At 43.0% G+C, this 24,036-nt stretch overlaps 1 protein-coding gene across 4 annotated transcripts in view; it reads left to right on the top strand.

Moving 5' to 3' along the window:
* Window positions 1-24,036, top strand: part of LOC110536815 (bone morphogenetic protein receptor type-1B) — a 113,215-nt gene that overhangs the window by 61,451 nt on the left and 27,728 nt on the right. For all 4 annotated transcript variants that reach the window (XM_036937169.1, XM_036937171.1, XM_036937172.1 and 1 more), the window contains one exon: window positions 16,145-16,424. In XM_036937169.1, the coding sequence (XP_036793064.1) occupies window positions 16,319-16,424 (106 nt within the window). In that variant the 5' untranslated portion in view covers window positions 16,145-16,318. The remainder of the gene's footprint in view (window positions 1-16,144; window positions 16,425-24,036) is intronic.

Genomic DNA, 24,036 nt, shown 5'->3' with positions numbered 1-24,036 from the left:
GTCTACACCCATTCAGCATCGTTCACAACCTCTTAAGCTTCAGCCCCCCACCCAAACTCGGAACATTTTAATCGCCCTAGCGGAGCTGGTTAGGCTGTTTTCATGTTACCTAGAGCATTGATAACTGTTGGCAACAATTTAATTCCGTTTTTTGCCGGCATTTACTGACACTGGCTATATTCAACGGGTGTTGAGCGTTCGTAAATTCAGTTATTCTGCGCTCTGGCACACTCAGACGAGAGTGCTCTGAAATCGGAGTAGATGGCCAGACTGAATTTACGAACGCACCCGAAATGGTTACTTGCATAGTGTAGTCTTTTGTTAAGACATGTAGCTAGCTACAGTAGGTGGCTAAACAATTAACCATAATCCCAACTCATGACATTACTACCCTGCATGAATCTGCAGGTCGCTGTTAGCTAGCTAACCTAGCTGCCAAAAAACACATTTTGATTAAATAAACTTTACGTTCAAACAGCACTCCTGTGAAGTAGTGACCTAGTTTCCTGAAATGGGTCACAATTGTGCTGCTCTGTTTGTTGATTTATCAAAGGCATTTGATTCAGTTGACTATGAATTGTTGCTAGCTAGACTCAGCAACATTAGTCTCAGTGAAGGGGCAATACATTGGTTTAGGAACTATATTTCTGACCGATCACAATGTGTATATGCTGAACATCCCAAGTCTAGTTTTCTTGAGATTAATAGAGATGAGCCCCAGGGTTCCATTTTAGCTCTTGTGTTGTTAATTTATTTTGTATTTTTTTCTGTTGTCTCATCGCTGCAACTCCCCAATGGGTTCGGGAGAGGCGAAGGTGGAGTCATGCGTCCTCCGAAAAATGACCCTCCTAGCTGTGCTCCTTAACACCCACCAGCTTAACTCGGAAGTCAGCCGCACCAATTTGTCGGAGGAAACACTGTTCAACTAGCGACATGGTCACCCCGCAGGCGCACCACAGGGAGTCACTAGAGTGCGATGAGCCAAGTAAAGTACCACCGGCCAAACCCTCCCCTAACCCTGACGACGCTGGGCCAATTGTGCACCGTTCTATGGGACTCCTGGCCATGGCCAGTTGTGGCACAGCGTGGGAAATGAACCCGGGTCTGCATGCGATGCAGTGCCTTAGACCACTGCGCCACTCGGGAGGCCCGTTGTTCTCAATTTGTATTCATGATTTGGGAAATGGGATGCAACCAGCAAAGTTGCATCTATATGCAGATGATAGTCATATATTCATGTGCTCTTTTTCTGGTTCAGGCTGTTGAAGCGCTCCAGACTGCTTTTCAGTCTCTGCAGATCTCAAACTGGTCTTGATTGAACAACAAACTAAAATCATGAACTTTACCAGAGCTCACACTCAGAGAATGTTAGCATTGTCACATCTGGTGTCTTATCCGTTGAAAAAGTGTCATCCTACAAATACCTAGGTATATGGTTGGATGACAAGTTGGGTTTTTATTTTCGTAAAAAGGCTTGCTTCCTGCTTATGGCTAGAAATAAGCTTGTTCAGGCCATCTATCTCTCTGTAATTGATTATGGTGACTTGTTGTAAATGCATGCAGCCTCCTCTGTCTTACAGAGACTGTACTCTGTTTATCATGCATCATTGCGCTTTATTGCAAATGCAGAGTCACTCACCCACCATTGTATCTTGTACCAAATGGTGGGTTGGACCTCACTTTATATGCGCCGAAAGCTGCATTTGTATGTGTTCATCTACCAAGCCCTTTTGGGTAAACTCTTTACCTCTGTAGTCTTCATCACCAGCAGTTACCAAACCCGGTCTGCTACAGTAGGTGGTTGCTACTTAAAGTCCCCAGGACATGTACAGTATTAGGCAGACTGCCTTCTTGTCTTGTGCACCAGAGGCATTGAATAGTCTACTAAAATGGAAAAACTCAGTTTTTCAAAATTCCTGACATTTAATCGTAGTAAAAAAACTAAAAAGTTAGGATCACCACTTTATTTTAAGAATGTGAAATGTCAGAATAATAGTAGAGAGAATGATTTATTTCAGCTTTTATTTCTTTCATCACATTTCCAGTGGTTCAGAAGTGTCACGCCCTGGTCTTAGTATTTTGTGTTTTCTTTATTCATTTGGTCAGGCCAGGGTGTGACATGGGTTTATTATGTGGTGTGTTTTGTCTTGGGGTTTTTGGTACGTATTGGGATTGTGGCTTAGTGGGGTTTTCTAGCATAGTCTATGGTTGCCTGAAGTGGTTCTCAATCAGAGGCAGGTGTTTATCGTTGTCTCTGATTGGGAACCATATTTAGGCAGCCATATTCTTTGAGTGTTTCGTGGATGATTGTTCCTGTCTTAGTGTTTGTTTTCACCAGATAGGCTGTATAGTTTTTCTCACGTTTATTGTTTTGTTAGTTTGTTCATGTGTAGTCTTTATTAAAGAACCATGAATAACAACCACGCTGCATTTTGGTCCGCCTCTCCTTCACCTCAAGAAAACTGTTACAAGAAGTTTACATACACTCAATTAGTATTTGGTAGCATTGCCTTTAACTTGTTTAACTTGAGTCAAACGTTGCGGGTAGCCTTCCACAACCTTCCCACAATAAGTTGGGTGAATTTTGGCCCATTATTTCTGACAGAGCTGGTGTAACTGAGTCAGGTTTGTAGGCCTCCTTGCTCGCACACGCTTTTTAAGTTCTGTCCACACATTTTCTATAGGATTGAGGTCAGGGCTTTGAGATGGCCACTCCAATACCTTGACTTTGTTGTCCTTAAGCCATTTTGCCACAACTTTGGAAGACCCATTTGCGACCAAGCTTTAACTTCTTGACTTATGTCTTGAGATGTTGCTTCAATGTATCCACATCATTTTCCTGCCTCATGATGCCATCTATTTTGTGAAGTGCACTACTCCCTCCTGCAGCAAAGCACCCCCACAACATGATGTTGCCACCCCCGGTTGGGATGGTGCTTCACGGTTGGGATGGTGTTCTTCGGCTTGCAAGCCTCCCCCTTTTTCCTCCAAACATAACAATGGTCATTATGGCCAAACAGTTATATTTTTGTTTCATCAGACAAGAGGACATTGCTCCAAAAAGTACAATCTTTGTCCCCATGTGCAGTTGCAACCATAGTCTGGCTGTTTTTATGGAGGTTTTGGAGCAGTGGCTTCTTCCTTGCTGAGCGGCCTTTCAGGTTATGTCGATATAGGACTCGTTTTACTGTGGATATACATACTTTTGTACCAGTGTCCTCCAGCATCTTCACAAGGTCCTTTGCTGTTGTTCTGGGATTGATTTGCACTTTACACACCAAAGTACATTAATCTCTAAGAGACAGAACGTGTCTCCTTCCTGAGCGGTATGACGGCTGCGTGGTCCCATGGTGTTTATACTTGCGTACTATTGTTTGTAAAGATGAACGTGGTACCTTCAGGTGTTTGGATATTGCTCCCAAGGATGAACCAGACTTGTGGAGGTCTACAATTTGTTTTCTGAGGTCTTGGCTGATTTCTTTTGATTTTCCCATGATTTCAAGCAAAGAAGCACTGAGTTTGAAGGTAGGGTTTGAAAGACCTCCAATTGACTCAAATGATGTCAATTAGCCTATCAGAAGCTTCTAACGCCATGACATAATTTTCAGAAATTTTCAAAGCTGTTTAAAGGCACAATCAACTTAGTGTATGTACACTTCTGGCCCACTGATATTGTGATACAGTGAATTATAAGTGAAATAATCGGTCTGTGAACAATAGTTGTAAAAATTGACTTGTGTCTTGCACAAAGTAGATGTCCTAACCGACTTGCCAAAACTATAGTTTGTTAACAAGACATTTGTAGAGTGGTTGAAAAATGAGTTTTAATGACTCCAACCTAAGTGTATGCAAACTTCCGACTTCAACTGTATGTTAGTGCCACTGAAGGAATTAACATGTTGATGGGAGACTGCTACAGAGGAGTGTAAATGCTTTTTTTAGGCTGGATCATGTTGTTGTATTGTTGTATGTTTTAATTCTGTAATGTACTGATTGTTGCTGCCTTCTTGGCCAGGTCTCCATTGAAAAAGAAACTCTGGGTCTCAATGGGCTTTTCCTGGTTAAATAAAGGTTAAATAAAATAAAGAAACTCTGGGTCTCAATGGGCTTTTCCTGGTTAAATAAAGGTTAAATAAAATAAAGAAACTCTGGGTCTCAATGGGCTTTTCCTGGTTAAATAAAGGTTAAATAAAATAAAGAAACTCTGGGTCTCAATGGGCTTTTCCTGGTTAAATAAAGGTTAAATAAAATAAAGAAACTCTGGGTCTCAATGGGCTTTTCCTGGTTAAATAAAGGTTAAATAAAATAAAGAAACTCTGGGTCTCAATGGGCTTTTCCTTGTTAAATAAAGGTTAAATAAAATAAAGAAACTCTGGGTCTCAATGGGCTTTTCCTGGTTAAATAAAGGTTAAATAAAATAAAGAAACCATTAGCACTGCTTCATATACACTAAGGCTTCAGCCACTCACATTCATTATCTTGATCAAGGGTGAACACTGGGGCTATTACAGTGGTTCCTACTTTAAACGTTGCAGCGTACTGCGGCGCAGCTTGCATGGTGCCGCAGAATTTTAATCAACTTTTTGTGAACATTCTGCATTTGTAGTGCTGATATAATAGAACTGCTATTGAGTAGTGATGGGAGAAAATATGTATAGTTAGTTGAAGATGGCGCCAGAGAAGATGGCTCCCATTTTATGGGCTCTTAAAACCTCTCTAGGGTACTCTAGGCCAATATCCAGTGAAATTGCAGAGCGCGAAATTCAAACTTCAGAATTGTAAATATTTAACATTCTTGAAAATACACATGCAATATGTCAAATTAAAGGCTTTACGGCGAAAGCAAACCATGCGATTATCTGAGGACAGCACCCCATGAAACAGACACAGACAATCACATTTCATCCCGCCAGGAGCGACACAAAACTCAGAAATAACGATATAATTCATGTCTTACATTTGAAGATCTTCTTTTGTTGGCACTCCAATATGTCCATTAAACATCACAAATGGTCCTTTTGTTTGATTAATTTCGTCGTTATATATCCAAAATGTCCATTTATTTGGCGCGTTTGATCCAGGAAAACACTGGTTCCAACTCGTGCAACATGACTACAAAATACCTAATAAGTTACCAGTACTCTTTGTCCAAATATTTCAAAACAGCTTTCCTAATACAACTTTAGGTATTTTTTTTACGTAAATAATCTATCAAATTTAAGACGGGATAAACTGTGTTCAATACCGGAGGAAAGCAAAGTGGAGTGTGCTTTCAGGTCACGTGCCTCTAACAAACAGCACACTTCACTCTACCCTCGTTCTGAACAGGGCTACTTCTTCATTACACAAAGGAAAAACCTCAACCAATTTCTAAAGACTGTTGACATGCAGTGGAAGCAATAGGAACTGCAAGCATATTTATATTCAAACGGGCTTGCCATAGAAACCTAATGGAAAACAGATTGACCTAAAAAAAAAAAAAATCTGGGTTTGTGCTCGGTTGTTTCCCCTGCCAAAAAAGTTATGTTATACTCACAGACATAATTCAAACAGTTTTAGAAACTTCAGAGTGTTTTCTATCAAATAGTACCAATTATATGCATATCCTAGCTTCTAGATCTGAGTAGCAGGCACCTCAGACATCCAAACTTCCGAATACTGCCCACTACCCCAAAGAAGTTAACCAACCGTGCTATTTTGTTTGTTTTTTCGTGGTTTTTGTAACTTATTTTGTACATAATGTTGCTGCTACCGTCTCTTATGACCGATAAGAGCTTCTGGAAATCAGAACAGTGATTTCTCACCTTGAACTGGACAAAGAATTTTGTCCCACTTGGCCAAAAGCCAGAGAAAATGTAGTGCCAAATTCACATAAATTCCTATTAAAATCAAACTTCATGAAATCACACATGTAAGATACCAAATTAAAGCTACACGTGTTGTGAATCCAGCCAACATGTCAGATTTCAAAAAGGCTTTTCGGCGAACGATGCTATTATCTGAGAATAGCATCTCCATAAACAAAAGAGAGAACATTTCAACCCTGCAGGCGCGACACAATACGCAGAAATAAAAATGTAAATCATGCCTTACCTTTGACGAGCTTCTTCTGTTGGCACTCCAATATGTTCCATAAACATCACAAATGGTCCTTTTGTTCGATTAATTCCGTCCATATATATCCAAAATGTCCATTTATTTGGCGCGTTTGATCCAGAAAAGCACCAGTTCCAACTATAAAATATCTCAAAAGTTACCTGTAAACTTTGCCAAAACATTTCAAACTACTTTTGTAATACAATTTTTTAAAGTAAATAATCGATAAAATTGAAGACGGGATGATCTGTGTTCAATACAGGAAGAAAACAAACTGAAGCATGCTTTCTGGTAATGCTCCTCTATCAAACAGTACACATGAAGTGACCCTCATTCAAGATGGCCATACTTCTTCATTACACAAAGGAATAACCTCAACCAATTTCTAAAGACTGGTGACATCCAGTGGAAGCGGTAGGAACTGCAAGCAAGTATCTTAGAAATCTGGATTCCCAATGAAATCCCATTGAAAAGAGAGTGACCTCAAAACAAAACAAAATCTGAATGGTTTGTCCTCGGGGTTTCGCCTGCTACATAAGTTCTGTTATACTCACAGACATGATTCACACAGTTTTAGAAACTTCAGAGTGTTTTCTATCCAAATCTACTAATAATATGCATATCTTATCTTCTGGGGATGAGTAGCAGGCAGTTAAATTTGGGCATGCTTTTCATCCAAAATTCCAAATGCTGCCCCCTATCCTAGAGAAGTTAATGAGTCAGACGAGAGGGATTTACTCCAGACACCCGAACAGGCCCTCCTCCCCGTTATTCGCAGGAGAAAGAGACGGAACAGAAATTGGACAAACTAAAAGCACGTATATCTGGGACATTAAAAACTGTAATATCTTATGTTTCACCGAGTTGTGGCTGAACGACGACATGAATAACACACAGCTGGTTATATACTGTATCGTCAGGATAGAACAGCAGCCTCTGGTAAGTCAAGGGGTGGCAGTCTATGTATATTTGTAAACAATAGCTGGTGCACAATATCTAAGGAAGTCTTGAGGTTTTGCTCGCTTAAAGTAGAGTATCTCATGGTAAGCTGTAGACCACACTATTTACCCTGAGAGTTTTCATCTGTATTTTTCATAGCTGTCTACATACCACCACAGACTGATGCTGGCACTAAGACCACACTCAATGAGCTGTATTCCGCCATAAGCAAATCTGACCATAATTCTATCCTCCTGGTTCCTGCTTATAAGCAAAAATTAAAACAGGAAGCACCAGTGACTCTATCAAGATGAAGCAGATGCTAAGCTACATGACTGTTTTGCGAGCACAAACTGGAATATGTTCCGGGATTCTTCCGATGGCATTGAGGAGTACACCACATCAGTCACTGGCTTCGTCAATAAGTGCATCGATGACGTCGTCCCCACAGTGACTCTACGTACATTCCCCAACCAGAAGCCATGGATTACAGGCAACATCCGCACTGAGCTAAAGGGTAGAGCTGCCGCTTTCAAGGAGCGGGACCCGAAAGTTTATAACAAATCCTGCTATGCCCTCTGACGAACCATCAAACAGGCAAAGTGTCAATAAAGGACTAAGATCGAATCGTACAACACCGGCACCGACACTCGTTGGATGTGGCAGGGCTTGCAAACTATTACAGACTACAAAGGAAATGCTAAAATGCATTTTCACTATGTGGGGGGGACATGTCCCCTGCCTTACATATATTAGAGAAGGCGCCAGAAGGAAATGATCAGGTGTTCAACGATTGAATAAGAGCATGACTACAGGAGAGGGGAAACTGATGGCAAGCCTACTGTTGACACAAACAAGGTAGCCCTCTCATTGGAAAGAATCCGGCTACAGGCAGGCGAGACTAGGCTCTGTGAGCAGAACACACTGACAGAGAGAGGGAAAGTGAGAGGTGGAGTGAAAGAGCGAGAGAGAGATTTGTGCTGTTCTTGGCCAGTGCCTGGGGTTGCCTGCCCTGGCCATGGAAAACCACAAGAACCCTTTCATTCTTTGGAGCACCTTCTCTGCAGTGAGAGGCCAAACATCTCCAGGGTTGTGTGGCTGTTGAGTAACGAAGGTGCCCATGGGTGGAACGTAAGGAGCAGGTGTGATTCTGGTGCACTGTTGTTAAATAGGTCTAGTGCATCGGCACGTACTGTACTAGAATAACAGACCTTTCACTGCAGCTCAATGCGCCAGCAAGCAGAGATATGGAGATTGGGGGCATGAATATCTTCCGGCTTTTTGTTAACACTACCCAGGCACCACGTATTGTTTTGTCAGTTTCTGGGTAGAGGAGTATCCACTAGATTTAAATAATTTGACATTTTAGAGGTAATTCGAGAGAGCTGAGTTACATTTGACCTGAGATAATTTGCCGTCTCAACATGCTTTTTTTATTTAGAGCACTTGTGGTGGGACCAGTAAAAAGGACCCACTTCCTGTGTGTGACATATTTGTTCAGTTGAGTCACAAACGCCACTAGACTATGCTCCAGGGCCTTACAGAAAGCAACATTTCATGATTGGGAAATGAGGTTGGTTGACAGCTCGTTCTGAAGAATATCCTGAGTCAGTGTTTGCTACGACTGGAATCTCACAACTGTCAGCCTGACGTGAAATAACTTCCCCTTTCCATCTTCCACTGTTCTCTTGCTTTTCACCTCCTTTCTTCCTTCCCTCTGTCTTGGAGCAACCAACACATTCCTCCTGAACAAATGGGCCAATAAACAAATGGAAACCAAACGATGGAATAATATGTTATTCTTCCACGTATAATTTATAACACTTCATACTCTCACTTTACAACAATGTCAATGTAAAAATGTACCATGTCACTGTAGAGAGAACGTTTACACAGACTTTCTATGTTTTCTGTAGACGTGTCTATCAACCAATTAGGGATATGTAAGAAACACAGTCAAGTGTCTGTGTAGTAAAAGTGCCCTGAGACGTAGACATGTCCTAATTCACAGTAGTCTTGGACATGCCGGATGGGCTTTACAGCTGCAGGTAGGATGGCCCTCTTACACCACTGTCTACAGAAGCCCTTTAAGAGAGTGACTCACTGTAGCGGCTTGTCCAGCCTCTTCCCCTGGGCAGCAGAGGAAATCTGTCTCGTCACCCAATAGACTGTACGGTTCATGTTTTATAAATGCTGCTACCAAACTGTAATTATTCCAGCTATTGTTTTAGCTACAGAGAAATTTCACAGATTAATACAAAGAAACACACCAATTTCTTCCTCCCAGTCTCCCAGGCTCTTTCTTTATGGTTGGGCTGTAACCCATTTCATACCAATGTAGGACCAATAACTCAATTAGCAGTTACAACATAGTCTAATACCGGGGTTTACCTTGTGCCTTCTTGCATTGTTGAGAAGTGTCTGAAGTAACGTTCTACATCCTCTACCTTTGAGTAGGTTTTATGAATGCTTATTCAGATGTTGGCCTTGTTTGTTTTCTCAGTGTTTATAATGGAAACATTCAGTAATGTAAGCTCTGTGTAGGGAACTTGCCTGGCCCGGATGTGTGTGTGTGTGTGTGTGTGTGTGTGTGTGTGTGTGTGTGTGTGTGTGTGTGTGTGTGTGTGTGTGTGTGTGTGTGTGTGTGTGCGCACGCAGGTGAGATGTTTACGAGCATCACCAACCAACGTCATGACATTTATACAGCCCAGTGTAGGACTGCAGGCATTCAGCTCACAGGAAGTGTGTGGGCCCGGGCCCTTGTCTGTCAGTCAGTCAACACCCACTGCACCTTAGACTTAATTATAACTTTTGTCTCTGCATGGGTTTTCTTATGCAATTATGCAATAAACTGACACATAGATACACATTGTACTACTTTAATCTAGAACAGATCATCTTCAAATATTTTAGTTGGAATCATATATCAATCAAATCAAATTTTATTTGCCACATGCGCCAAACAGGTGTTGACAGGTGTAGACCTTACAGTGAAATGCTTACTTACAAGCCCTTATCCAACATTGCAGTTTTAAGAAAACATAAGTGTTAAGAAAGTATTTACTAAATAAACTGAAGTAAACAATTAATATTTTTTTTTTAAATAGATAAATTACAAATAATTAAAGAGCAACAATAAAATATACAGTGTGTACCGGTACAGAGTCACTGTGCGGGGGAACAGGTTAGTCACAGTAATTGAGGGAATATGTACATGTAGGTTCACTCAATCACTGTAATTATTGACTTGCGTTGTGAATATTTGCATGCAGGTGTCTTTTCTAAATGATACATGACATAGCGGTTTACATTTCCTTCCCAAAAGCAGTTTAGTGAATTGTATTTAGGGCTGTCCCCAACTGAAAAAAATATTGGTCGACTGAGTGTTGTCTGTTCTTTCAACCAATTGATTGGTTGAAATGTTCAAATATGTATTTTTCCATATATAGACACATCCTATTTGTTTAAATCAAATCAACTATACGCAGTGAGCTTGTCTCATACTTTAATCACAGTGTTTTATTAAATAATAATATATCATAATTCAAATGACTAGAGGGAGTCCGACCTGCAATTGATTTGATTGTGTTAAAACAATGACAGTGAGTGACTGTGTGACTAGCACCTGTTGTCTTTCTCTCCTCCCTGCTGCAGCGACCACCTCATAACATCAACAGTGTTTATCGCTCTGTCCGTGTTACTGAAGCATCGCATGCATGTGACCAATAGGGCCTATCCTATAGCATATCATAATCACATCACTAAATTGGTTATAACAAACTCTAAACACCGTAACACATGTGACAACAAAATGGATGCAGAGGATGTGACAAATAAACACAAAACAGGGGGAATGTTTACTGGTTGCTCAGAAGGTAAAGGGAAGTCAGATTTTTTGTATTTCAATCGAACCTTTATTTAACTAGGCAAGTCAGTTAAGAACAAATTCTTATTTACAATGGAACAGTGTGTTAACTGCCTTGTTCAGGGGCAGAACGACAGATTTTGACCTTGTCAGCACGAGGATTCAATCTAGCAACCTTTCGGTTACTGGCCCAACGCTCTAACCATGAGACTACCTGCCACCCCGGTGTGTGGAAAATACTGGAGATCAAGAAAAATAAGGTAAGGAGCCAGCGCTGCGTGTATATTATGTCCCAAACATGTGCCTTTAGCTTACAATATAATTTATCTGACCGTTTGGAACAATGTAAACAACACTAAAATAAATGATAAGCGAGAGAGTAAAGAGAGTAAAATAAATGATACCAGAGAGTCTGTTGTACCGCCTTTATTACAGCAAATTCTAAAACCAGTCGCATTCATTCATGAATGCAAATTCCAAAATGGGAAGGTTTATTTATTGCTTACGATAATTATTCAAGGGTTGCTTTGTTATTTTATTTTAAAACTAAAATCTTGAATAACTTGTATAATGAATGATTGATACTATAGCTTATAGAAGTATTTAAATATAGGCCTAAGTAAGTTACGATATTAAGACGAAACAGAATGCTCTACAGCTCAATGGTGTTTATACAAGGCTGACATACTAAGCCTACTAATGATAATGACATGACTTATTAATATAATAATGATGATCATAACAATAATAGCTATGGTTATTATAAATGTAACTTTCAGACAATTTGGATTTGTGTAAACAACACTAAATCAATTATAAATAATACCAGAGAGGCTGTTCTAAAACATTTTTTTAAAGTAAAGCCTTTTTTTAAAACAGCCGAATGTGTAAAGTTGTTTATCCAACATGTTGTGGTTGGTGCTCACAAACACTCAAACAGGCAACAGAAGCAGGATCTGTCTTATTTCTGTAGATATACAGTATATGGATGATTTATAAAGCCAGGCACATTTAATAGTTAGGCTGTTGATTATAGACCTAATTAACTTGTGGTTTCCTCTCCTCACTTTTAGCCAATTAAGGCAATGGCTGTTTTCTCATCTTCTAACTCCGCTGCTGCCTCCACAGCTTTGTTCTCTACACCAATATCCTGGTTAACTCAGCAGCGCACTGACATGTTTCAGAACCGTGGAGAGTCACTGTTATCCATCATGTGAGAAAGCGCATCTGTTATAAAATAATCATATTTTTATTAGTGTTGCACCATTGTTCCTACGTAATATAACCATATACAATTTCAGTAGCACATGTCTTAGAGTGATTTTGGGGGGGGCTGCTGCTGGTCTAAAGAAATGTTGGTCGACTAACAGCCTATCAACCAAACAATCGACCAGTCGACTAAATGGCCCCAATTGCATTTGAAGTTGGTGGCATTCAGTTTTATTTTCAGAAATGACAATTGGAAAAACTGTTCTGTCCTTCTGTATACTAAGACCTTGTTTCTCGTTCCATATTGTGTTCTCAACTCAATTGTGTTTTTATTTCAGAACTGCTGAATACAGAATCTCAGAATTAAGGCCAGCTATCATTGTCTTGTGGAATGGGTTTGCGGACGAGTCTTATCCATTATCATCTGCAGAAATATAAGTGCTTTCCGCAGCTCCCTCACAGAGAGAGAGAGCCTTGCTGTGACAGTCCTTTACTGTCCTTCAATAAAGTTCGATTTTCTTTCTACTCACTCTTTCTTTTGGACTTCAAAGCTTAAATCGCAGTATAATCTCTGTGCTGTGCCATTGTGTAGCTCTTGCATATTCATAAGGTTCTTTCTTTTCTCTCTGGATGAGACTCTGCAGGAGAGGAGAGCTGTGGACTGGAGAGAAGGAGGGGGGGGGGGGGGTCACATTTAAATGGGATATCATTTATATATGGGATCCACATAATGATTTAGAGAGTGCTGCGTCATACACTAACGATGCTGCTTCTGAAACTGATATCGTGTCAAACTGCCAAAGCAGGTGGATACGTTTTATTTAAAAAACATTTTAACAGCATTGGTTATTATCCCACAAACTTGGCTCTATAGAAAAACCAGGAGCCTGATGGGAGATGGGAGCTGGGTGTATTAAACAAGATCTCAGTGTTCTTCATGTGAAATGAGGATGATGAGCGCTCCACAAAAGGAGGTACGTCTCACTGTCTGGCCTTGGGATAAACATGATGTCGCAGTCCTCTCCATCCCTGCACACTGATTGGGCTCCCTGCTCCAGGCAGCTGTGTTGCCACGGTAATAAACGGTGAAAATTCAGCCCAAGATTCTGTGACAGCAGCAAGTTTAACCACTGAGCTGACGAAAATCCCCCGATTTTTCTGAGGCCTCGGGCAAATTCCCCCCCCCCATTTCTCACGGAGCCCGGGGTCAGTGTGGCCGTCGGCGGAACATTGCTCATGACACGCATTCCTTCGCTGGCCCATTGTAATTTAATCATCTGGGTTGTTGTCACGGCTTTTTGTTGCCATGGCTTAGTGATGAGGTTATTCTTCACAATTTTTCTTGCAGTATGACAAAAGGTGTTTTGTCTCAAAGTTTTCCTTTTTGAATTTTGAGAAGCTGGGCATATTTTCATGCCACATTACTGCTAATATGTTTTTTTACAACTGTTCTCATATTTGTGGGTGGTAGTGATAACCAACAATGACACCAAGTACCAGCCAAATGAGTCAAGCTGTTGTATACAGGTGCTTTGCATGTCCAAGCAAATACTCCTGTTTCACTTTAGTTGGAGAGCAACAGCTAATAACAGTGTGGTTGCATGAAGCTGTCAAGGTGCTGACAGATGGTTCTTCTTAAGAAACCTAACCAACAGATGGCTGGCTATATGGAACAAGACTTGAAAAGTGGACCTGCGGTTTGGAGCTCAGCAGAGGAATCAAAGCAATAGTGAAAGCGGTCAGGATAGAAAGGGTTAATTTAACATCTCAAAACACCAGCCAGCCCACCAGCCCGCCGCTACTTCCAAAACTCCTTTATCTGCCCGACCAGACCCCCACCAACCACCCCCACCTGCTGCGCCCCTTACCCCCCAAACCCCCTCACATCTCCCTGGTTCTTCGCGGCTGCTTGATCAGGGCAGGGGGCCTCCACGCTGTGCGTTTGATGCAGCTCAGAGGGGGTGTGTGAGGTGCGCTGACCCGTTCACATCCCTCCTCATGCACTCGTGCTCCAGGAAAGGCAGACTTATCACATTTAATCCAGAGCGCTGCGCAAATCAGGAGTGACAGATAGACATACAGCCTTGCAGGGAAAGAGTTCCAGACTACAGCCCTTGTCTACTGACCCCCTGTCCTGTCCCCTATCCTGAATGGGAAAGAAGCCCCCTATCCAGGCTGGGTGAGAAGCCCCCTATCCAGGCTGGGAGAGAAGCCCCATATCCAGGCTGGGAGAGAATCCCCCTATCCAGGCTGGGAGAGAAGCCCCCTATCCTGGCTGGGAGAGAATCCCCCTATCCTGGCTGGGAGAGAAGCCCCCTATCCTGGCTGGGAGAGAATCCCCCTATCCAGGCTGGGAGAGAAGCCCCCTATCCAGGCTGGGAGAGAGGCCCCCTATCCAGGCTGGGAGAGAATCCCCCTATCCAGGCTGGGAGAGAAGCCCCCTATCCTGGCTGGGAGAGAAGCCCCCTGTCCTGGCTGGGAGAGAAGCCCCCTATCCTGGCTGGGAGAGAAGCCCCCTATCCTGGCTGGGAGAGAAGCCCCCTATCCTGGCTGGGAGAGAAGCCCCCTATCCTGGCTGGGAGAGAAGCCCCCTATCCTGGCTGGGAGAGAAGCACCTATCCTGGCTGGGAGAGAAGCCTCCTATCCTGGCTGGGAGAGAAGCCTCCTATCCTGGCTGGGAGAGAAGCCCCCTATCCTGGCTGGGAGAGAAGCACCCCTATCCTGGCTGGGAGAAAAGCCTCCTATCCTGGCCAGGAGAGAAGGGGATTCAAGCTGCTGTTCACAGAGGTCCTTATGGAGACATAACAGGTGTAGGAGAAGATCAGCCCATTTGGTTGGTTTTCCATGGTTGTTTTTCCTCTAACCACATTCTCCACTGCCATCAGGACAGTATGGCAGCTGTTATTGTCTTTATTTGGCTACCTACCGCTCACCCCACCATTTGGACCACAGATTTTTTTTATCTCCCGTTGTTAAACACACACCCTCCACAAAATCACGGCATAGAATGACACCGTATGTTATTTGGCCCTGTTGCACCTTCACACCACAGCGAACTGTTTTGAGGGGCACTCTAGCAAACATGATATAATCTTGGTAATAGTTAGGCTAATCCTTTTAAGGTTATAACCCACAGAAAGTATTGTGCTGCCTGGTGGAATTTGGTCCAATTGGGAGGCAGTGTGTGTGTGTGTGTGTGTGTGTGTGTGTGTGTGTGTGTGTGTGTGTGTGTGTGTGTGTGTGTGTGTGTGTGTGTGTGTGTGTGTGTGTGTGTGTGTGTGTGTGTGTGTGTGTGTGTGTGTGTGTGTGTGTGTGTGTGTGTGTGTGTGTGTGTGTGTGTGTGTGTGTGTGTGTGTATATAAGTGGATTGGTGAGAGAGGGGGGTGTGTTGCTAGCTGGAGGTGTGGGTGATAATCACATGACCTGTGAAGAGCTTTTGTCAATGTGTACGGGCGTGTGTGTCAGGCCGTGTGTGTTTGCTTCACACTTTGCCTACTGCTCTGTAACTGGTCTGAGATGAGCTGTCACACACAGGAGCTTCTCTCCTGGACCCCAGAGATATTCTGAGATACAACGGCACTTCTTCCACTGGAAGAAGTAACAAAAACACATTGCCTTGAATCTATGAGAAACATTCTTACTTTCCCTCTCATCCTCCATGCTTTCAGCCTCTCTGTGTCTCTGTCTTCAGAGGACAAACTGGTTTTATATATGCCCTTTTACAGACCCCATTCAACCCAACTTTATCTCCACTACTCCCCTTGCTGCCCTCTTTTGCCCCTCTGCCAATCTCCTACTTTTTGAACGTGAGTGTATGTGTGCCAGTGCGTATTTATGTGTGTGTGTTTGCATGTGTGTTTGCGTCTGTGTGTGTGTGGTGGGGTCCAGGGAGGCTTAGCTGTACCTCTGTTGTTCTCCCCACAAGGTGTTCAGAGAAAAGGCTGGTCAAACAACGCTGTGACAGAGAGCAACTGAGTAACTCCCTCCTCCTCCTCCTCCTCCTCTCCTCTCTCTCTCTCTTCCTCTCTCTCCCAGGCTGTCAGTGCATAGCGCTGGAGGCTGCAGGGTGGCAGTGTGTTGTGAGGAGTTCCTGAGATCGCAGAAGAGACAGAGGGGGACTGGCACTCACTCACGTAGAGTCACACACACATCCTCTCTGCGTAGTGGCGAGCTGTGTTGCCAGCTAGTGTCTCAGGGATTGTGCGTGCGATGGTACAGAACAGTAGGATGGTGGCTGTGTGGTTGCCGTGGGGATGGGCCTGGAGGACTGTACTGCTGGTGACTGGACTGGCTTCACTGAGACCCGGGACTGATGGTGAGTAGCCCAATACACGACTATCTACTGCATTGCTGTTACTGCAGGACTGTCTGTCTGTCTGTCTGTCTGTCTGTCTGTGCTAACTTATAACAAACTTCAGCATGGTCTTTAACTGATTGTCTGATTGGTGGTTATATAGTTTGATTCCTGACATATTGAATGCAAGTCTATTAATCTAGTTATTAATAAGTTGTCCTCTTTTTGTGATGTTCCCTAACCTAGTGGTAGAGTACTGCAGAGTTAGACACTTTGATTTATTGAGCAAAGGCATGTTTTCACAAACTGCAGGCAGGTTTGCTTTCTGTATTGTTGGGGTGAGGAGGTGCACAGACTCATTGGGAGGTTGGCTGTGGGTCTATTTTTTGCCCAGTGGTATTTATGAAGGGGCAACTCTATTATGATCTCCACCGGGTCTAGCATGTGAGCATTAGCAGTCATCTGCCCCCCACCCCCCCTCCTCCCCCTTTTCATGTTTTGAATTGCTTTAAGATGGACAGCCAGTTGTCATTTTCAATGAATGCCACTGAAAGCTTTGTGATGGACTGCAGGGGATCCACGGCTGGAGGTCTGGCTGGGGAAGATTACGCTCATTGTCATCGCTCCTGTTTCAAAGGCTATCAACTTGGAGAAAGATATTGATTATGTGGAGTTAATCATGGATATTTGCATTTGTTTGTGCAGAGCAACAAGTGTCAATCATTTTGAGCAAACCTAGTTTACATATGCATAAGCTTCTGTTATACTATAGCTGGTGTCTTTTGAATGGGGAAGGTTTTGTATTAATTAGTCTATAAAACTTCTGTTGTCTTCCTGTGTATGGTATGGTGTGGTGTATGGTGTGGTGTATAGTGTGGTGTTGGACTTTGAGACAGTCGTCACACATTTGTTAAGAACACAGTTGGGTGTCAAGCTTTATAACTAAAAGGTACACATGCAGTGTATTCAGGAAAGTATTCAGACCCCTTGACTTATTCCACATTTTGTTGTATTACAGCCTTATTCTAAAATGGAAGCACCTTTGGCAGCGATTACAGCCTTGAGTCTTCTTGGGTATGACGCTACAAGCTTGGCAGCGCTTGAGAGGATCTGCAGAGAAGAATGGGAGAAACTCCCCAAATACAGGTGTGCCATGCTTGTACCGTCATACCCAAGAAGACCCGAGGCTGTAATCACTGCCAAAGATGCTTCACCAAAGTACTGAGTAAAGGGTCTGAGTACTTATGTAAATGTTATATTTCCGTTTTTAATTTTTAATACAATTTCTAAAAAACAGTTTTTGCTTTGTCATTATGGGGTATTATGTTTATATTGATGAGGGGGAAAAACATTTGAATCCATTTTAGAATAAGGCTGTAATGTAACAAAATGTGGAAAAAGTGAAGGGGTCTGAATACTTTACGAATGCACTGTACACACACACACACACACACACACACACCCCACACACACCTCACCCTTGCAAATCTAAAATAGCTGTGACTGTCAAGTTTCATTGAGTTTGTTTTTGAAATGATTGCCTGTAAGAAGGGGTTAATTAATATCTGTCTGTAAAACCTCTGCCCCTCTCTGTTTACTGAAGAAGGGGTTAATTAATATCTGTCTGTAAAACCTCTGCCCCTCTCTGTTTACTGAAGAAGGGGTTAATTAATATCTGTCTGTAAAACCTCTGCCCCTCTCTGTTTACTGAAGAAGGGGTTAATTAATATCTGTCTGTAAAACCTCTGCCCCTCTCTGTTTACTGAAGAAGGGGTTAATTAATATCTGTCTGTAAAACCTCTGGCCCTCTCTGTTTACTGAAGAAGGGGTTAATTAATATCTGTCTGTAAAACCTCTGCCCCTCTCTGTTTACTGAAGAGGTTAATTAATATATGTCTGTAAAACCTCTGCCCCTCTCTGTTTACTGAAGAGGTTAATTAATATCTGTCTGTAAAACCTCTGCCCCTCTCTGTTTACTGAAGAGGTTAATTAATATCTGTCTGTAAAACCTCTGCCCCTCTCTGTTTACTGAAGAGGTTAATTAATATATGTCTGTAAAACCTCTGCCCCTCTCTGTTTACTGAAGAGGTTAATTAATATCTGTCTGTAAAACCTCTGCCCCTCTCTGTTTACTGAAGAGGTTAATTAATATATGTCTGTAAAACCTCTGCCCCTCTCTGTTTACTGAAGAGGTTAATTAATATATGTCTGTAAAACCTCTGCCCCTCTCTGTTTACTGAAGAGGTTAATTAATATATGTATGTAAAACCTCTGCCCCTCTCTGTTTACTGAAGAGGTTAATTAATATCTGTCTGTAAAACCTCTGCCCCTCTCTGTTTACTGAAGAAGGGGTTAATTAATATCTGTCTGTAAAACCTCTGCCCCTCTCTGTTTACTGAAGAGGTTAATTAATATCTGTCTGTAAAACCTCTGCCCCTCTCTGTTTACTGAAGAGGTTAATTAATATATGTCTGTAAAACCTCTGCCCCTCTCTGTTTACTGAAGAGGTTAATTAATATCTGTCTGTAAAACCTCTGCCCCTCTCTGTTTACTGAAGAGGTTAATTAATATATGTCTGTAAAACCTCTGCCCCTCTCTGTTTACTGAAGAGGTTAATTAATATATGTCTGTAAAACCTCTGCCCCTCTCTGTTTACTGAAGAAGGGGTTAATTAATATCTGTCTGTAAAACCTCTGGCCCTCTCTGTTTACTGAAGAGGTTAATTAATATCTGTCTGTAAAACCTCTGCCCCTCTCTGTTTACTGAAGAAGGGGTTAATTAATATCTGTCTGTAAAACCTCTGCCCCTCTCTGTTTACTGAAGAGGTTAATTAATATCTGTCTGTAAAACCTCTGCCCCTCTCTGTTTACTGAAGAGGTTAATTAATATATGTCTGTAAAACCTCTGCCCCTCTCTGTTTACTGAAGAAGGGGTTAATTAATATCTGTCTGTAAAACCTCTGGCCCTCTCTGTTTACTGAAGAGGTTAATTAATATCTGTCTGTAAAACCTCTGCCCCTCTCTGTTTACTGAAGAGGTTAATTAATATCTGTCTGTAAAACCTCTGCCCCTCTCTGTTTACTGAAGAAGGGGTTAATTAATATCTGTCTGTAAAACCTCTGCCCCTCTCTGTTTACTGAAGAGGTTAATTAATATCTGTCTGTAAAACCTCTGCCCCTCTCTGTTTACTGAAGAGGTTAATTAATATCTGTCTGTAAAACCTCTGCCCCTCTCTGTTTACTGAAGAAGGGGTTAATTAATATCTGTCTGTAAAACCTCTGCCCCTCTCTGTTTACTGAAGAAGGGGTTAATTAATCACTGTCTGTAAAACCTCTGCCCCTCTCTGTTTACTGAAGAAGGGGTTAATTAATCACTGTCTGTAAAACCTCTGCCCCTCTCTGTTTACTGTAATTAGATTTCCCCTCATATAAAAGATACCTGTGATAAAACCAAGCATCATTTGGTGTGCTCCTTCCAGGTGTTATGTGGCTGCTAATGAGCTACACCCAATGTGGTAATTATGGGTAATCAGCCGACCCATTCCATGTTATAGCACTATTATTTTACAGTTATACATCAATGTGGGTCCAGGAGGAGAAATACACTATTTATTGTGCTTTGCAGACAGAACATCATATAAACAACCAGAGAATAATCAAATGCATTGATGGCCTTGAATGGCACATACTGTAAGCCACTAAACACCTTGGAATGTTCCAAGATTGTCTGGCGTAGAGAGAATGGTCCTGCTATGCTTCTGGTTTTGATATGCACTGTGGGCTGATAAAGTGCTGAGACTTGGTGGCTACATTGTTTATAAAGTACCAAGGCTAGGCTTAAAAGCTAACAGAAATGGCTGTAGTGCTCAGTTGGTGGCAGCTTTAACAGTTTGTCTCCAAATACTTGACTGATGATCAGTGTGGGAGACTTCGGTCAATGGAGACATCTACAAAGTATATCACTTGACTTAGGTCGCATAGGTCAGGAGTAAGGACAATGGACTATTTCAACCCTCTGTCTGTCTGTCTCTGTCTCTGTCTGATGTAAGGTAATGAAAATAGCAGTCACTCACAGACACACCTTTGTGAAGCATGTGGGCATCAGTTCTACCATGAAGCACAGAACCTTCTCTCTCTGTCACACACACACAGCGAGCGACAGGCAGGCAGACAGACAGACAGACAGACAGACAGACAGACAGACAGGCAAGCAGGCCGAGCTGGGAGGACAGGAGACCAGCTGCTTCTCGTTTCCCACTCATGTTTAAAGCTCAGCCTACCAACCCAAACTGCTGTTTTAATGGGCGCAGTGAATGAAGACTTGTGTCTGGTCAGTCAGAGAGACAGACTGTCTGTCTGTCTATCCCAGTCTGTTCTCTCTCTTCTAGCCCTTCTTCTCAGCCCTCTACCCTTAACCCAGTTCTCTCTCAGCCCTCTCCTCCTCAGCCCTCTCTCTCAGCCCTCTCCCCCTCAGCCCTCTCTCTCAGCCCTCTCCCACTCAGCCCTCTCTCTCAGCCCTCTCCCCCTCAGCTATCTCCCCCTCAGCCCTCTCTCTCAGCCCTCTCCCCCTCAGCCATCTCCCCCTCAGCCCTCTCTCCCTCTGCCCTCAGCCCTCTCCCCCTCAGCCCTCTCCCCCTCAGCCCTCTCTATCAACCCTTTCTCTCTCAACCCTCTCCCTCTTAGCCCTCTCTCCCTCAGCCGTCTCTCCCTCAGCCCTCTCCCTCTCAGACCTCTCCCCCTCAGCCCTCCCTCTCTCTGCCCTCTACCCCTCAGCCCTCTCTCTCCCAGCCTTCTCTCCCTCAGCCCTCTCCCCCTCAGCCCTCTTTCTCTCAGCCCCTCCCCCTCAGCCCTCTCTCCCTCAGCCCTCTCTCCCTCAGCCCCTCCCCCTCAGCCCTCTCTCCCTCAGCCCTCTCTCCCTCAGCCCCTCCCCCTCAGCCCTCTCCCCCTCAGCCCTCTCTCTGCCTTCTTTCCAGTACTGCTGGGACAGATCAGTCATGGTTCTCTAAATTAGCACACATGGGAGGTAACTCATAAATCTTCACACCGTGGTTAATTTGCCACCTGTTATTTAGGCTGATGTAAAGTTCCCAAAGAATAATATTTTCTGAATAGGCCCTAGACCTTATAGTGTGGTGTTACAACTTACACAAATGACTGTTCTACTACCCAATGTAGGCCTATTTTGTTCTGTAGTAGACAGTATGTGTGGCATGGCTGCTGATAGTCCTTGAGTCTTGCCGCCATGCAGGACAGGAGTGAATACCAGCCAGTGAAAGACCCAGTATGATGCCATTTCAGAATGATATCCATTTCAGAATGATATTTATTTCAGAATGATATCCATTTCAGAATGATATCCATTTCAGAATGATATCCATTTCAGAATGATATGCATTTCAGAATGATATCCATTTCAGAAAGATATCCATTTCTCCATTTCAGAATGATATCCATTTCAGAATGATATCCATTTCAGAATGATACCCATTTCAGAATGATATCCATTTCAGAATAATATCCATTTCTCCATTTCAGAATGAAATCCATTTCAGAATGATACCCATTTCAGAATGATATCCATTTCAGAATGATACCCATTTCAGAATGATATCCATTTCAGAATGATATCCATTTTAGAATGATATCCATTTCAGAATGATACCCATTTCAGAATGATACCCATTTCAGAATGATATCCATTTCAGAATGATATCCATTTTAGAATGATATCCATTTCTCCATTTCAGAATGATATCCATTTCTCCATTTCAGAATGATATCCATTTTAGAACGATATCCATTTTAGAATGATATGCATTTCAGAAAGATATCCATTTCTCCATTTCAGAATGATATCCATTTTAGAATGATATCCATTTTAGAATGATATGCATTTCAGAATGATATCCATTTTAGAATGATATCCATTATAGAATGATATGTATTTCAGAATGATATCCATTTTAGATAAACATAACATAGGATGTAACGTGGAGACGCCGTAAGGCCACAAGCAGTAGAAAACGACTGGCTTTATCATCTACTAGACTCAGCAATGTAAACAAGGTCAGCTCACCCTCTCCCTATCCCAGATCCCACCTTCCGTACTCTACTGCCTGAGAGGATCACACCATGGCAACATGTCACTCTATCACTTTAAGTTTCTCTACACTACACAGACACAGCTGAAAATGAACTATTTGTTGAAAACATATTTTGATTGCAGTCTCTTGTGATATAACATTTCCTACATAGATGTTATTTCAGTGTAATTGCTTTGGCATTATAGGGTGGCATTTTCTTTGTGCCTATTCCATTTACCTAAAGTCAAATTGTGGGATCAGTGATTGAAAGTAGTAGACCTACTGTAAGTTCAGTGGAGGCTAGAGCAGGGTACAGAAGCCCAGCCGCATCAGGGCTACGGTTCTATGGTCTGAGGCCCAGCAGCATTAGGGCTACGGTTCTATGGTCTGAGGCCCAGCAGCATTAGGGCTACGGTTCTATGGTCTGAGGCCCAGCAGCATTAGGGCTACGGTTCTATGGTCTGAGGCCCAGCAGCATTAGGGCTACGGTTCTATGGCCCAGCAGCATTAGGGCTACGGTTCTATGGTCTGAGGCCCAGCAGCATTAGGGCTACGGTTCTATGGTCTGAGGCCCAGCAGCATTAGGGCTAAGGTTCTATGGCCCAGCAGCATTAGGGCTACGGTTCTATGGTCTGAGGCCCAGCAGCATTAGGGCTACGGTTCTATGGTCTGAGGCCCAGCAGCATTAGGGCTACGGTTCTATGGTCTGAGGCCCAGCAGCATTAGGGCTACGGTTCTATGGTCTGAGGCCCAGCAGCATTAGGGCTACGGTTCTATGGCCCAGCAGCATTAGGGCTACGGTTCTATGGCCCAGCAGCATTAGGGCTACGGTTCTATGGCCCAGCAGCATTAGGGCTACGGTTCTATGGTCTGAGGAGCAGCAGTAGGTCCATCCCAGCCTTCTTCCAGCTCATGATCCCCAAGCAAAACCTGATCCCAGTACAGATGTTCTGCTCCAGTGGTGGGACTGCATGAGACTGGGAACCACAGAGGGCAGTGTGCTGGGGGTGTGTGTAGGGGTGAACAAAGTTTGGCTCTATGGAGGCTTAACACTGCACCTGTGGTTTCAGAGGAAGAATTTGGTGGGGGGTATGTTTGGGTGACTGTAGGGTTCTTGTCTTGATCACTTTCTAGTGTATGTAACGGACACCCTTGAGAGCAGTGGGCTTAGGATAGAGAGAACATGAGGGTTGAGAGTGTGGGACAGAGGAATAGAATGTGTGAGATCGAGAGAGAGAAAAAGGAAGGAAAGAACCTTCGATGAAAGACATGCAGCCACTTTGGTAGGCATTACTAGCTATCCCTAATCCACAAAATGATCTGTGACGGTATCGTCTCTTCAGATATCTCTGATATTGGAGAGATTTATACAAACCGAATCAAATTTTTGTGAGATGTTCTGTGTTAAGCTGATGGCTGTAACCTTGCGCTCACAAAGACACACAGCATGTGTGTGTGTGTGTATGCCTGTCGGTGTGTGTGTGTGTGTGTGTGCGTGTGAGAGCGATTTGACACAGGGCTGTAGAGGAGCGAGTGGGTCTATGGTGCTCTC

The sequence above is a fragment of the Oncorhynchus mykiss genome, chromosome 12 (assembly GCF_013265735.2).
Source record: "Oncorhynchus mykiss isolate Arlee chromosome 12, USDA_OmykA_1.1, whole genome shotgun sequence".
NCBI classification, from domain to species: Eukaryota; Metazoa; Chordata; class Actinopteri; order Salmoniformes; family Salmonidae; genus Oncorhynchus; species Oncorhynchus mykiss.
The sequence above is the reverse complement of the archived record's forward strand: the minus strand, read 5'-3'. Positions and strand labels throughout refer to the sequence as shown.